General features: G+C 41.5%; 1 protein-coding gene across 8 annotated transcripts in view; it reads left to right on the top strand.

Annotated features, from left to right (window-relative positions):
* Positions 1 to 15,891, top strand: part of UBE3D (ubiquitin protein ligase E3D) — a 153,710-nt gene that overhangs the window by 9,271 nt on the left and 128,548 nt on the right. For all 8 annotated transcript variants that reach the window (XR_011422568.1, XR_011422567.1, XR_011422566.1 and 5 more), the window contains exons 2-3: positions 6,498 to 6,694; positions 10,010 to 10,100. Coding sequence is in view for 5 of the 8 variants with exons in the window: in XM_070225183.1 (XP_070081284.1) it covers positions 6,498 to 6,694; positions 10,010 to 10,100 (288 nt within the window). In the remaining 3 variants the exon portion in view is untranslated. The remainder of the gene's footprint in view (positions 1 to 6,497; positions 6,695 to 10,009; positions 10,101 to 15,891) is intronic.

Here is a 15,891-nt window from a genome sequence, read left to right as displayed (position 1 = left end):
CTGTAAGTTCGTTATTAGAGTATAGAAAAGCAATTGATTTTTGTAAGTTGATTTTGTGCCCTGCAACTTTACTGTAGTTAATTATTTCTAATAGTTTTCTGGTGGATTCTTTAGGGTTTTCTGTTTATAAGGTCATGTTGTTGGCATACAGCAAGAGTTTCACTTCTTCACTCCCTATTTGGATTCCTTTTATTCCTTTCTCTTGCCTAATTGCTGTGGCTGAAACCTCCAATACTATGTTGAATAAGAGTGATGATAGTGGACATCTTTGTCTTGTTCTTGTTCTCAGGGGGATGGCTTTCGGTTTTTCCCCACTGAGTATGATGTTGGCTGTGGTTTTGTCATATGTGGCTTTTATTATGTTGAGGTAATTTCCTTCTGTCCCCATTTGGTTAAGAGTTTTTATCATAAATGGCTGTTGGATCTTGTCAGATGCTTTCTCTCCATCTATTGAGATGATCATGTGTTTTTTATTCCTCAATTTGTTGATGTGGTGTATCACGTTGATTGATTTGCAGATGTTGAACCATCCCTGTGCCCCTGGTATAAATCCCACTTGATCATGATATATGATCCTTTTGATGTGTTGCTGTTTTGGGGTTGCCAGAATTTTGTTGAGGACTTTTGCATCTATGTTCATCACCAATATTGGCCTGTAGTTTTCCTTTTTTGTGTTGTCCTTGTCAGGCTTTGGTATCCGAGTGATGTTGGCCTTGTAGAATGTGTTAGAAAGTGTTCCATCTTCTCTAATTTTTTGGAATAGCTTGAGAAGGATCGGTATTAAATCCTCTCTGAAAGTTTGGTAGAATTCCCCAGGGAAGCCATCTGGTCCTGGGCTTTTATTCTTTGGGATGCTTTTGATTACTGTTTCAATTTCCTTCCTTGTGATTGGTCTATTCAGATTATCTATTTCTACTTGATTCAGCTTTGGGAGGTTGTAAGAGTCTGAGACTTTATCCATTTCCTCTACATTATCCATTTTGTTGGCATATAATATTTCATAGTGCTCTCTTATAATCCGTTGTATTGCTGTGGTATGTGTTGTTATTTCTCCTCTTTCATTTCTGATTTTGTTTATCTGAGCTTTCTCTCTTTTTTTCTTTGTAAGTCTGGCTGGGGTTAGTCAATTTTATGTCTTCTCAAAGAACCAGCTCTAGGGGCGGGCCCAGTGGCGCAGCAGTTAAGTGCACATGTTCCGCTTTGGCGGCCTGGGGTTCGCCGGTTCAGATCCTGGGTGCAGACATGGCACAGCTTGGCATGCCATGCTGTGGTAGGAGTCCCACATATAAACTAGAGGAAGATGGGCATGGATGTTAGCTCAGGGCCAGTCTTCCTCAGCAAAAAGAGGAGGATTGGCAGCAGTTAGCTCAGGGCTAATCTTCCTCAAAAAAATAAAAAGAACCAGCTCTTTGTTTCTTTGATCCTTACCACTGCCTTTTTTGTTTCAAAAGCTTTTATTTCTGCTCTAATTTTTATTATTTCTCTCCTTCAGCTGACTTTGGGCTTGTTTGTTCTTCTTTTTCTAATTCAGTTGGGTGTAATTTGAGATTGCTTATTTGGGATTTTTCTTGTTTGTTAAGCTGTGCCTGTATTGCGATGAATTTCCCTCTTAATATGGCTTTTGCTGCATCCCAAATGAGTTGATATGGTATATTATCATTTTCATTTGTCTGCAGATATTTTTTGATTTCTCCTTTACTTTCTTCAATGATCCATTGCTTGTTCATGTTGTTTAGTCTCCACATCTTTGTCCCTTTCTCAGGTTTTTTCTGGTAATCAGTTTCAAGCTTTGTAGCATTGTGATTGGAAAAGATGCTTGTTATTATTTCAATTTTCTTAAATTTGATGAGGCTTGCCTTGTTTGCCAATATATGGTCTATCCTTGAGACTGTTCCGTATGCACTTGAGATGAACGTGTATTCTGCTGTTTTTGGATGGAGTGTTCTATATATGTCTATTAAGTCCAACTGGTTTAGCTTTTCATATAATTCCACTGTTTCCTTGTTGATTTTATGTCTAGATGATCTGTCCATTGATGTGAGTGGGGTGTTGAGGTCCCCTACTGTTATTGTGTTATTATTAATGTCTTCTTTTAAGTTTGTTAATCGTTGCTTTATGAACTTTGGTGCTCCTGTGTTGGGTGCATAGGTATTCATAAGTGTTATTTATTCTTGGTGGAGTGTCCCTTTGATCATTATATACTGCCCCTCTTTGTCTCTCTTCACCTGTCTTATCTTGAAGTCTACTTTGTCTGATATAATTATTTCAACACCTGCTTTCTCTTGTTTGCCATTAGCTTGGAGTATCGTCTTCCATCCCTTTACTGTGAGCCTGTGTTTGTCATTGGAGCTGAGATGTGCTTCCTGGAGGCAGCATAATGTTGAGTCTTGTTCTTTAATCCATCTTGCCACTCTGTGTCTTTTTGTTGGAGGATTCCATCCATGTATGTTTGTGGTGATTATTGATATATGAGGGCTTAATGCTGTCATTTTACCACTCATTTTCTGGTTGTCCTTCATTTCCTTTGTTTCTCGTCCTGTGTGCTTTGGTCTACCCATTGAAGTATGTAGTTTTTTTATGCTGTATTTCTTTGTTTTCTCCTTATTTATGATTCGTGTCTCTGTTCTGCTTTTTTGTTTAGTGGTGACTATGAGGTTTGTATTCAGAATCTCGTGTATAAGATAGTCCATTTTCTGATGGCCTCTCAATTCCTTAGTCTAAACTGATTCAGTCCTTTTCCTCCTCCCCTCCTGAGTTGTTTTTCTTATTCCATCTTGTGTTGTGAGTTTGTGGTTAAAGTGACAAGATTGTTTTTGGTGTTTTCCTTCCCTTTATCTTTAATGCTTCACTTAAGTATTTTGTATCCTAGTCTGGTTCTTTCTACCTATTTATCTCCTCACTCAGTGCTTTGTAACCACTTTCTCCCCTTTTTTCCCCCCAGGTCTGAGGGCTTTCTTGAGGATTTCTCGTAGTGGGGCATCTCGTGGCTACAAACTCCCTTAGCTTTTGTTTGTCTGGGAAAGTTTTTATTTCTCCATCATATCTGAAGGATATTTTTGCTGGATAGAGTATTCTTGGCTGAAAATTTTTGTCTTCCAACGATTTGAATATGTCATTCCGTTCTCTCCTAGCTTGTAAGGATTCTGCAGAGAAATCCGTTGAAAACCTGATAGGGGTTCCTTTGTAGGTTATATTTTTCTGCCTTGCTGCCCTTACTATTCTTTCTTTATCATTCATTTTTGCCAGTTTCACTACTGTATGCCTTGCAGTAGGTCTTTTTACATCGACAAATCTAGATCTGGAAGCCTCTTCCTCACTGATTTCTCTCTCTTTCCCTAGGTTCGGGAAGTTCTCTGCTTTTATTTCTTTGAACATGCTTTCTGCTCTATTCTCCTCTTCTCCTTCTTCAATGCCTATAATTCTTATGTTGCATTCCCTAATTGAGCCAGATATTTCTCGGAGACTTTCTTCATTTCTTTTTAGACTTAGTTCTCTCTTTTCCTCTGTCTGGAGCATTTCAACATGTCTGTCTTTGATTATGCTGATACGCTCCTCTATGATGTCCACTTGAGCGTTCAGGGAATCCGTATTTTGTTTTCTCTCTTCCATTGTGTCTTTCATCTCTAATATTTCTGATTGATTCTTCTTTATGGTTTCATCCTCTTTTGTGAAGCATCTCCTGAACTCATTGAATTCTTTCTCTACATTCTCTTTTACCTTGTTGAGTTTTTTGATGATAGTTGTTTTGAATTCATTGTCATTTAGATTACATGTTTGTGTCCTCAGGACTGAATGCTGGATACTTGTCTTTTTCTCTCTGGTCTGGAGATCTGATATAATGTGTGATATTGCTAGAGCAGGTAGCTCTGGTCTTACACATCCTGATATTATTTGGTTGCAGTTACTGCCTATCGCCACTGGGTAGGGGTCCAGAGCTGCATATTCTGAGCCCTCTGCTTTCAGAGGAGGTCTTAGGCGGTAGGGTGGGCTCAAGGTGGGTTGGGGGAGGGGTGCTTTCTCCTGCATGCTCTCAGGTCTTTCTCGCTCTGCTCTCATTATCTGCTCTCCTGGGGTGTTGGCTTGATGAGAAAGCCTCGACCCGGTAGAGGGCTTTCCTCTAGGCTGCACAGGCCCTCGGGTCCTTGATGTTCCCTCGAATGAACATCCCCTCCCCTGTTCCTTCCCTCTCAGAGGCCCCCTGCGGTTGTGGGTCACAGTCTATTAGGGAAAGGAGCAAGGTTTTCTCTTACCCTATTCCAGCTCTTCTGAGGGGCCTCCAGCTTCTCCGCCCTCCGTCATGTGGCTGCGGGTATCTCTCTGATGTTTTTTTGTTGTGTTAGGATGTCCTCTGTTGGAGTATGAATGTCCCTTTTCGTTGTATGTTGGAGAGGAGAGAGTCCTGGGCAAGTTCACTCCACCGTGATGCTGACGTCACTCCTTAAACATCATTTCTTAAAATTCGACTTTTGAGTCAGGCACTTGAGGCTGTCTTCCCTGGAAAAGACTCAGGTTTTTAATATTCTGTATTACCAATAAAGTACAGATCCCTATGCTTTGAAAAGGAACTAACTAGAAAGCAGTCTTAAGGTTTTCTGAGGCAAATTAAGGGGCCTCACCAAGATTCACACTTGGACACATGGTATGACCTCTATACTTAGATGACATTTGAGTCAACGGCCCACCTTCTGCACTTGGTGACACTGAGTGGATGGCCTGCTCCTGCTCTCTGCACTTAAAAGGGAGTCAGGGAGCTGAGCGCCTCTGTTGCAGTGCCAAGCATATTTCAGCTTCACATGAGGGTTGATTCTCTGTGTCTGCATCTCCTTCTGTACTTCTGGTGCCTGGTGGACACGCGCTCTGTTGTACTCCCCATTGTCTACACTGAGGGATTTGTGTTTGTAGTGAATTGATTAGTAAGTCCCTTCATGCTTGGTATTCGTATATCACCAGATTGTTTTCTTCATTCGATTTTTTTTTCCTAAAATTGACAAGGAAGTTTTTTTCTCCTGTACCTTTTGTTTCATGTGATCCTGGTCTCTTTGTCAAAATCCTGTTGATCAGATAACACTACTTTACTCTAATTTCCTGAAAGATAAAACATCATTGTAATGCTGGTCTCAGAAGCAAGGGTATTTCACCCATTCATCCATTTGTTGTTCAAATAACATTTACTTAGTGCTTGACCTGTGATAGTCCTTGCACCCTGCCCTGTGCTTCCCTAGTACCCTATATTTATCATGAATAAGTACAATGTAGTTTTCTTTTTTTTTTGCTTTTTCTCCCCAAGTACCCCCAGTACATGACTGTATATTTTAGTTGTGGGTCCCTCTAGTTGTGGCATGTGGGATGCCGCCTCAACATGGCCTGATGAGCTGTGTCATGTCCGCACACAGGATCCAAACTGGCAAAACCCTGGGGCGCCGAAGTGGAGAGGGCGAACTTAACCACTTGGCCATGGGGCCGGCCCCTACAATATAGTTTTCATACTCCCTTGATCATTCCTGTTTACTTGCCTGTTCCCTAGTTGGGGGAGGGGCAGGGAAAATATCTTGGTAATTGTTATATTCCCCATACCTGGCACATGATAGAACGCAGAGAAGATGCGTTGAATGAGTGAGTGAGTGAGTGGTTGAAGCTACAAACCATGCTAGAGTCAAGAGATGCAGCAATGAATAAGCCACTGTCTTATGCTACCTTGTAGAATTCTTTTTTTTTTAAAGATTGGCATCTGAGCTAACAACTGTTGCTAATCTTCTTTTTTTTTTCCTGCTTTTTCTCCCCAAATCCCCCCAGTATATAGTTGTATATTTTAGTTGAGGGTCCTTCTAGTTGTGGCATGTAGGACACTGCCTCACTGTGGCCTGACAGCAGTGCCATGTCCGTGCCCAGAATCCAAACCAGTGAAACCCTGGGCCACTGAAGTTGAGTGCGCGAACTTAACCACTTGCCATGGGGCTGGCCCCTGCCTTGTAGAATTCTCTTGCCAAAAATAATCTGAAGAACAAGTGCATGATATATGACAGATCAGCACTAGGTTGTGCTGGTTTGAAGAAACTGAAGTTGGGGAGATTGGTGGGAACACATATGGGGCGTGAGGAAATGGAGTGGCAGGCTGTGCAAGCAGAATGGCTCTGGGAGCGACCCCAGGAAGGTCCAGGCTGGAGCAGATGGAGGAAGCATTAGGATAGAGGGGGAGAGTCAGGACCCTGGATCATGAGCAATGGAAGAAAGCGCCTGTTTCAAAATGCATCATTACCATAAAAAATATGTCCCAGACTTTTCATGTTACAGTGACAGCAGACAGTACTCTCTGACCTGATCTAAATCTAGTGTAGATGGGTTTCCTTTAGGTCAGTTCACTGCTATTTATTGCAACAGTGACTTTAGGGTCCTTATTGAAGAGGAACAGAGAGACGCTTGGCCTTTTTTGTTTCTTTCATCATGTGGTTCTCATCAATAAGAAATAATTTTTTTTGTGTTTTATTTTTAATTACCAGAGAGCCAAAAGAAGGAGGTGTGCCCTTGGATGTTTCTGTGACGCCGTCCTCACTCCAGGTGAAAACCCCCACTGGCTGCACAGAGCTCCGGCTTCCAGCAGAGGTCAGGCTTGCACCTTCCTCTTGCCATGGGCTGCGGTATGTGGCTGGAGATGGGCTGCACCTGCGGCTGCAGACACAGGCAGACTTCAGCCCAAGTGAGTACCACGAGCACTCCTCTTGCTGCATTTACTTTTCCATTATAAAACAAAGGTGATTTTTCCTTTGAACAGCTGAACTTTTCCCAGTGAAAATAAATACTCATGGAAAGAGCTGGAGGTCGAGAAGATTTAAGTTCTTTGCCAGCTCTGCCAGTTATTATCTGTGTGCAGTAGACCACGTCGCTTCACCTTTCTGAGGCTTTGTTTCTTTGGGGGGTTTTTTTGGTGTTCTTCCCCCGCCCCCCGCCCCCAGTAGACTTTATTTTTTAGAGCAGTTTCAAGTTCACAGCAAAATTGAGCGGAAGGTACAAAGATTTCTCATATGCCCCCTGCTTTGTTTCTTTAATTATAAAATTACCTGGCTCATAGAGTTGATGTGAAAATTCTATCAGATGTCATTTGCGCCGATTGGTTGATTTGAAAGCATTACATAGAGATTCATTCATTCAACAAACATTCCCTTGTACTGTGTGCTAGGCATTCATCTAGGTGCTAGGGACACAGAAGTGAACAAGCTAGGAAAGTCTTTGCCCTCATAGAGCTTACATTCTAACAGGTGGGAACAGGTAATGAACAAATAAGCGACTTGGATACAGAGAAAAGTGCTCTGGGCCGAGTAAAGCAGGATAATGGGAGAGGGAGTGTCTGGGGTCATCCGGTAAAGGGTGGTCAGGGAAGGCCACTGTGAGGGGTGATACTTGACTGGAGAACTGAATGGTGGAAATGATCCTATCCGTGTAGAGACATTTCCAAATAGAGAGAACAGTACATATAAAGATTCTGAAATTGGATTTGATGCATAATTTGATTTTGATTGTTGCTATGCCTGTTTTATTTGCAGTTTTTTGGTATTGGCACATTGATTCACTAATATGGTAGAAATGTTTCTCAGAATAATTTATTGAATAAAATTATTGGTTCATTGCATCTCTTACCATGTAAGTAATATGATTTGGACGATTAAAAATTATGTAAAAAGGGGAAAGAGAGGCTGTAACAGACTGATGTGCTCGCTATCAGAGGAGGATTATAATTCTTCCAGCTGCATCCTGAGACTTGACAGCTGCCTCCTCTCTCCTAAGCCTTTTGTCTGAGCTGCATGGAGCCTGGAGGTGGGGTCTGCAGGATTGTTCTGAAGAGCCATTTAGGAGATGCGGAGCAGTCCCCTGAGTCTTTATCTGGCTTTTGAAACGAAAGAGAAGATAGAGGGAGTTTTGCTCCTCTTTCGCTGGAGAGTAATTTTTGCTCACTTCATGGGTTAGTGAATATCTAGTCTGAGTTGGCTTCAGGAACAAGGGATAGGGAAGAGAAATGTCGTGGAGCCTAAGTGTCATAGGATAAACGCCAAGAATGACTGTTGGAATAAGCATGGAGAGAAGAACAGGGTCACCAAGATGGGACTCCCTGAGGGTACCTACTAGTGGGCCGAGGGAGCATTGTTTCAGGGGAGATGCCCTGGGAGTCTGGCTCTTGTGGAGTCATCGCCTTCTCTTTAGAATGATGAACAGCAGGAATTCCGTGTTGTATCTGCAAACTGGGGAAAAGCAGGCCTGAAAGCCTCAGAGGGGTGTTTTTAGATCTGCTGCTGCTTTCCTGGGACCACGGTTTTAGGTCCCATACTGAGGAGGTGTGGAGACCTTCCAGAGGCAGAATTGGTTTCTTCCCTACCCGTTCTCTGTAACAGTTAATCTATAAATAACGAAATTTGAACTATTTAAAAAAATTTAACAGTTTTTCCTGAAGGTCAAAATAAATTACTGCTGTGTGTTGGTTTGCATATTGTTTGCATTCATTGATCTGTTTCTTTACATTTTGAAAACATATTTTACTCAGATATCTGAAAAGGAAACTTTCAAAGGCTTGTTCTCTAGTGCATGAAAGGGTATGCAAAATAGATTCCTCAGTACTTAATGCTTTAGTGCTGTCCACATAATAGGTGGTGAATAAATATTTGCTGAATGAATAAATATCAGATAGATGCATACTGATGTAAACTGGAATCCAAATGTAGAAAGTGGGTTTTGAAATTTTTTAGTGTTCAGTTCTTTTGGGGTTTTTGAAAAGTTGACTTCTCAACTGTAAGAACATAGAATAAGCATATTGTACACTGTTTTGAAGGTAACAAAGGTCAGATCATGACCCTTGCCAGGGAACTGGCTACAGTAACATCTGACACAGCAGGAGAATTAGACTCATCCCCAGGTGGCAGTGCTCTCCCAGGTTGTCACTGTGTCACAAAGTTTGGACTTGAGCCTGAGCCAGAGGAGCCATCGCACTGGGTGACCAGCAGAGGGCAGTGTTTCACTGAAAATTTGTTTTGAAAAGAATATTTTGAATGTCTGACCGAGGTCTACTCATTTTCTGTTCAAAGTTAAAAAGTACTGTTTACTTCACCTTAGTACTATAGAGATTGGTGGGCACCCCTCGAAATTAAATGGAAGAATTTTTAATTGCCAAGGCTTCACCTTTCTAGCACCAGTTTTTTAAATCTTAAAATACATACAAAGTAACATAAGCCAAATTCAAATTCTTTGATTCTAATGGATTTGACCTCATTTTTATAAGATTTTTTTAATAGACAAATATTTTAGGTTTTTTTTTAAATGAAAGTTTCCTTTCTTTATGAATGAAATGATGGAAACTAAGGGAACATACTGTTTTATGGCGCTGTTTCACATAATGTGGGAAATATATGTTATCCCACAGCTTTAGTCAGAAATCGAGGTTTGCTCTTAGAAGATGGAACTCTTCTTAGGAGCCTTTTCACTCCCCGAGACCTGCCCAGTAAAGACCAGTTTCAAGATTCATTTTGTTTGTACGTGCTGGTAATATGCCAGAGTAGTCATAAACCTTGTTTAAATCAAATGAAACTTAAATTTAAGAGCTCTGTTGACGAGCAATCACACTGATGAGAAACTGGCTAAGATGTGGTAGAAGAAAGCTGACGGTGGTGAAGCTCTGTGTTGGTAGTTAGTTTGATGGGAAAGAAATAGCTCCTCTTTTCTCATCCGTAATGTTGGTGCTTACAGGATGAGAGAAATAACTCAGCAGGATGTTACATGGATAATTTAGGGCGATACCTAGCTCTGAAACACTTAGCAAAATCTGTTGGTTTTGAAAACACTTCACAATGTTTGCTTCTGGTTGAGTCATCAGATAATACTAATTAAATGTGTACTTCTGGGTAGATCGTAAACTGTGTTTATTGATGGTAATTTGTTGTGGCTATTAAACTCTGTAAGTGTGTTAGTATATTTGTCCCAAACGTTTGCTATTGTCCCTAAGATGTGCTGTTTCGTTGATTTCTTTTAGAACTGGTTTCAATGTTTAATCAAAGCTCACAAGCCCAAGAATGTTGCACATTTTATTGCCAGTCCTGCGGTGAAGTCATAATAAGGGACAGGTAAGGGACGTATTTAACACTGATTAATTCTGTGTCTGCTAATAGTTTCCCTTTTTATAACAGAATTTTTGAAGTAATTGCCATGGGAGCAGTATATGGCCTTAAAATGAGACCCAGCTTAATCTCACTTTGAACAAAGTCAACCACAAAACTCTGCGGGAATCGCAGAGCGGTTAGGTCTTCTCAGGGTGATGAGGGGCACGCTAGGATGCTGGCTTTCAGGGAGGAAGGCTTATCTTGGTGGAAGAGCCTCTGCTGATCAGCGAAGCACCTCCTTTCTGGGAAGAGACGTGGGCCCTATCACACGTTTTATCCAGCGTGTTGGTGAGTGAGGTTTTCCACATCAAGTGAATTTTCAAAATAACAGAAGCTTCGGCAGCACGACTTTTTATTTGAACTGTTTCTATTAGTGCCTTCCTAAAATCCATTTCCTATTTCCCTGCTTATTAAAACAGAGCATATACAGCCCAAATTAACCTTTTCTCGATGGTTAGATTAGTCCTGGAGCCCGATTTTCTCGTGCTGCATTGTGATTACCCTGTTGAGATGGGAAGGGCACTTTGCTGGATTCTTTGCCTTCCCCAGTGGTCTCTTTAATTATTTTTTCCATCTTTTCTCTTCCTTCTGTAAGCTTCCTGTGTCCTGGGCACAAACCCTTTCCCCTGAATTTTCAGCTTCTAATCACTCATGGGCTGGAATTACAGATCAAAACCTTGTTATTGTTAACAATGTTTTTAAAAAGAGTTTAGAGTTCTTTGTTAGATGCATTTCCTCAGAGATGAGTGTCTGACACTTATATGTGAATGAGTCCTTCTTCATATCTGAAGCCTGCTCTTCTTCCAGTGTCCTTGTCACAATGAATGCCAAACCTCTACCTGCGTCCTCAGGGTAGAATCCTGATGTCGCCTTGGGTTCCTCCCTGTCCCCTCATATGTAGTCAGTCACCAGGCACTTTTTCTTCTTCCTTCTCTGCATTTCTTATATGAGTCCACTTTCCTCCACCCCTAGTGCCACTATCTTAGTCAAGGCCACTGTCTTATCACCTAATAGCACTTGTTACCAGCTCCTTATCCGCTTAGCTTTCCTCTAGGTTTACCCCCATGTGATCATTTCTACGCTACAGAGTGAGTGTTCTCAAATGAACAGGCTCCCCTATTCAGACTCTTCCATGGCGTCTCATTTCTTTCAAGATAAATTCCATAAGACCTTAGCATGCCACGCTGGGCCCTTTATGAGGCTGCCTCTCGGTACCTCTCCACCCTCATGGTTTAGCCCTCCTTCCCCAGTCTCCTTCCTTCTCCCCAAAACAGCACACCATTATTTACACACATTCTGTGCTCATCTCTAGTGGTCAGCCTGCGGTCTCTGTGTGCTTTATTCCACCCTAGGGCTTAGTGAAAGCTACCCTCTCCCCTGGAATGCACCCCACATCCCTGTCTTCCTCTCGTTGGCTCCTCCCTCAGTTCAGCCGACAGGGCATCTGCTGCTGGGAGCTTGCCCTCAGCCCTGGGTTGGTTCACATGCTCCTCTACCATTTATTTGCCTGTTTTCCTGATTAAACTGCAGGCTCTGGGGGCAAGGATATTCTTCTCGCTCCCTGTATCCCTTAGCCCCACTCATATTTAGAGTGCAGTATAGTGCAGTGGCTAGCAGCTAGCATTATAGACTCAGAAGCCAGACTGTCTGGGTTTGCATCTACCATTTACCTACTGTGACCCTGGGCAAGTTACTTCACCACTCTGTACCTCAGTGTCCTTACTACAAAATGTAGGTAACAATAGGAGCTACCTCATAGCATTGTTGGGAGGATTGAATGAGTTTAAGTGTTTATGACAGCACATGGTAAACATCCAGTATGTGATGGCTCCCGCTGTAATTATTCTCATCATCATCATTGTCCCCAGCATCAGGCCTAGTGCCTGGCCAATAGTCCACTCTCAATAAATTCTCACTGGGTTGAATTGAATAAACATTAGGTGCTTCCTTTGGCCTTCCCCCAGCCTCCCTTGCTTGCTCTCTGATTCCTGGCAGTGTCCCAGGTAGACGAGATCGTGGAAAGTTACCCCAGTGTAAGTGAGGGGTGTGAACAGAGCATCCTCTGAATGATTATCTTGGGTAAAGATGAGGTGACTGTGCATCTGCAGAGGAGAGGAGACCCTTGCTCAGATTACCTGAGGGCTGAGGTTGCCGCACTCTCTGGCAGGCCCACTTTAGCCTCAAAGGTCCAGAGGATCCCAGATGACGTGTAGTTTAACCAAAAAAGTTTACCTTCTCTCAGTGTGTTTCAGGCTTTGGTTTAATTCTCACGTGAGGTTTCTGAAACACGCATGCTTGTACAATGAGGTGACAGAAGTTACAGTAGGAATGAGTTAAATTCAGTGTAACAGCATTTCCCGGTGCTGCTTCCGGTAAAGGATATGCTCTTTCATTATTGGCTGGCACGTGTGTTTCAGTGGATAAGGATGATGGATATGAAAAACAGTTACCTGTAGCCCCATTTTTCCTATTCAGGAGCTATATCTTCTGTTTATATGTCAGTCCTTCTTATGATCCTGGAATTGAGAACTGGACAGGCTTAGCGGCTGACATTGAAAGACTGTGTTCACTCTCCCCAGTCCTGACCGTGTAGTGTAGAGGCCAGGGGGGGAGGAGGGCACCCGGCTTTGAACTCCAGCTTCGCCACGTGGTGGCTGGGGAACCTTGTCCATATCACGTCAGCTTCTTCTTAAGTAGACACAATAAGGCCTATTTTCCAAACTTGTCAAGAGAGTCAAAGGGTTTAACATAAGTAATGGTAAGTGCTGGACAAGCTCTTTTTAATTCACTTCATATACTCTTTCCGCTTTTTTCCATATTGGTCTTATTAGCAAACTAGCAGATTATCTAGTTTAGTGTTTTCAGCCTGTTTGATTCAGGACTCTCTATGTTAGGTGTGCCAGGGAAAGAGCCCGCCCTTCTCCCTTTTTCTTTCTAAGAAGATAAGCAGTGGACTTGACTTAGCCCTTGCCTCACTTACACTGGCCTTACCTGAAGCCGTTTCCTGTCACACTTGTGTGTCTGCCTCTTGAACGATGCAGAGAAATGCTTCGTAGGTGATTCAAGGCTTTGCTTACATTTCACTCTTAGGCAGTGTGCCCCATGACTGTTTTACTGAGAAACAAGCATCCTCCAGTATCTGCACAGGGATTTCATGTTGACTGTTTATATGAAACCCAGTGGTCTTCTCATTTCTCCCTCAGTTATCTGTTTTATACGGGTGGTAGCAACATCTTCTGTGCTTGTTAAATAGAAAACAAAACCAAAGGTATTTCAAAAGAGGCTTGTATGTGCTATGATCAAAATCCACTAATTGTGAATATCTTTTCCAGGAGGGCACTGTGGAATATGTTGATTTCTCTGTACTGGGAGCTCCTCTGATGGGAGTGTGGGAGCAGAGTTAAGATCTGTCTACCAGCCTGCCTTATTTTCTGGGAACAAGTCACTTTAATTCTCTAGGCCTCAGTTTCCTCATCTACTGTAAAATAGGGAGGTGGGAAAAGATAAAACTATCAAGAGGCCTACTTGCATGAAAATTCTGTGATTAGCGAACCTCGTAAAGTTGTTCCTTGGGTTCTATGATTCATGATTATTTGGGTAGTACAAGGCTAATCCTTGTTCCTTTTTATCTTTTTAATTAAAAAGATTCTTGTCAAAGTATAGAAGTAAGGTGGAAAGTACTGTTTAATTTATTAATACTCATTAATGGCTTTTACTTATTAGCACCAGGGTGCATGAAATCTGCTAATTACAGTAGTCTTTTCTATTAATTTAGGATCACATGTTCTTAGCCGTTTGTTTTGGTTATTTGAAAATAAATAATGCATTGATTCTTTACAATAAAATTCTCCAGTTTACATTTTTACCAGTTCTACAGAGTTTTTCTATAAAAAGGGTCTGAACATATACAATTTTTGATTGTGCTCTTGTTGAGAGCAACAGGCCCTGATATCAAGCAACAATAATAACAAAATTTACTTCTTTGTGAATAGTCTCGGAAACAGCTAAATGGTCATTGTGTTGAGAATTTATGTCTTCTAGAAATAAATTCATGTCAGACTTGAATTACATCGGTTAACAAACAGACTTTCAAACATAAGCCTTTGGCTTTTCAGTCCGTTTGAGAGGTCTCCTGAGGTCTCTGGACAGGCCCCGTTTCACCTGCACCTGCAGCAGCAGAGCTGGGTGTCAGCTCGGCAGCTCATGAGGGCACTGAAGCTCGAGAAGGAGCAAGCAGAATGGACTTGATGGGAACATAAAGGATGTCAGAATATCCAACCAGTTGATCAGGCCACTTGACAGACCGGCTATATTTGTGGGCTGAAAAGAACTATTCCCATGAGTAGTCACTTTTGTACGAAAACGAACAAAGAGGTGAAAAAATGTACGGGCACAAACTGGATTATTGGTAACATAAAACTTTTGGAATAAAATGATTGTACTTTTATGGGTCTAATCTTACTGTGTGCATAATGGTAATAAAATGCAAAGCTAGTTTCATAGGATTGTAGCCTGCCAATTGGATAATGCTGGTTGAATTTCTCTAAATTCCAGCAGCCACATTTTGAGCTTTAAATATTTGATGTAATTATTAAAATTCTTTTTTTTTTTTTTTTTGGTTGAGGAAGATTTTTCCTGAGCTAACATCTCTTGCCAATTTTCCTCTTTTTGCTGAGGAATATTCACCCTGAGCTAACATCTGTTGCCAGTCTTCCTCTTTTTGTATGTGAGCCACCACGACAGCATGGCCACTGACAGATGTGTGGTTTCACCCCCGTGAACTGAACCCAGTATGCCGAAGTTAATCCCTAGGCCATGGGGCTGGCCCCATTCTTCAAGTTCTTAATGTCCACTTAGTTCTAATTCAATCTGTAAAAGCTCTGTGTTATTACCATTGTTGTCGTCACTGATTAATGGTTGATTTTAAAGTTTAGGGGCATTTCATTTTCTTTTTGATGTTTAAGTTTTTTAAAGAAACATCATCAATCACATCAATCAATAGTGTTTATTAAAATTGTGTATTTTAAGTTATTTTTCCCCAGAGCTTATGCTTAAGATGTATTGAAAATAACTAGCAAATTTTAATTTATTACAAACATGTATTACTGTTAGCATAGAATCTTAAGCTGAGAGAAAATTGAAGAAATCATTTCACTCTTTTCTGAGCTTCAGCAGGTTTTTACCTAAAAACTACCTTGAAAAAAATGGTGTCTATTTTATTTTGAAAGTTCTCTTGGGAAGCAGATCATATCAAAGTTTCAGGGTTTTCAACAGATAGACTTTCAGTAGAGCTGTGATGAAAATACGTCTTTTGTTCTTAAAGGTTTTATGTTTTTCAAAACACCAGAAAAATGTCTTTCTGCTGTAAAAAGGCTTTTATCTTTGCAGTGACTTGTGAATTAGGCACTGTGTTGCTCCTGATGTCTTATGGAGATAGTCATGGGGTATGTCATAGCTTTTTTTCACGGTGCTATGGGGTCAGGTTAAGTTGGAAATACCCTTTGCACTCCTGCACATCATGTCTCCCTGGTCTCTGAATCTTGGTGCAGCTTCACTCTGAGCAGGGATGAGATGGACATTGCTGGCTGTTGCGCTGCATTAGAGATCTACTTATTGGCACTGTGCAAAATGTCAAGAGACGGTGCATCTTAGTGATGGAGAAGATGTAGGAGTCTGTTTAGGCCTAACTCCCACTCTAAACAGGCACTTTTGTTTGCTTTCTTCCCCTTTTTTGTAGAAATTCAAATCTGATCTA

The sequence above is a fragment of the Equus caballus genome, chromosome 10 (assembly GCF_041296265.1).
Source record: "Equus caballus isolate H_3958 breed thoroughbred chromosome 10, TB-T2T, whole genome shotgun sequence".
In the NCBI taxonomy this organism is placed as follows: domain Eukaryota; kingdom Metazoa; phylum Chordata; class Mammalia; order Perissodactyla; family Equidae; genus Equus; species Equus caballus.
Note: the sequence above shows the minus strand (reverse complement) of the source record. Positions and strands in the feature narration are given on the sequence as shown.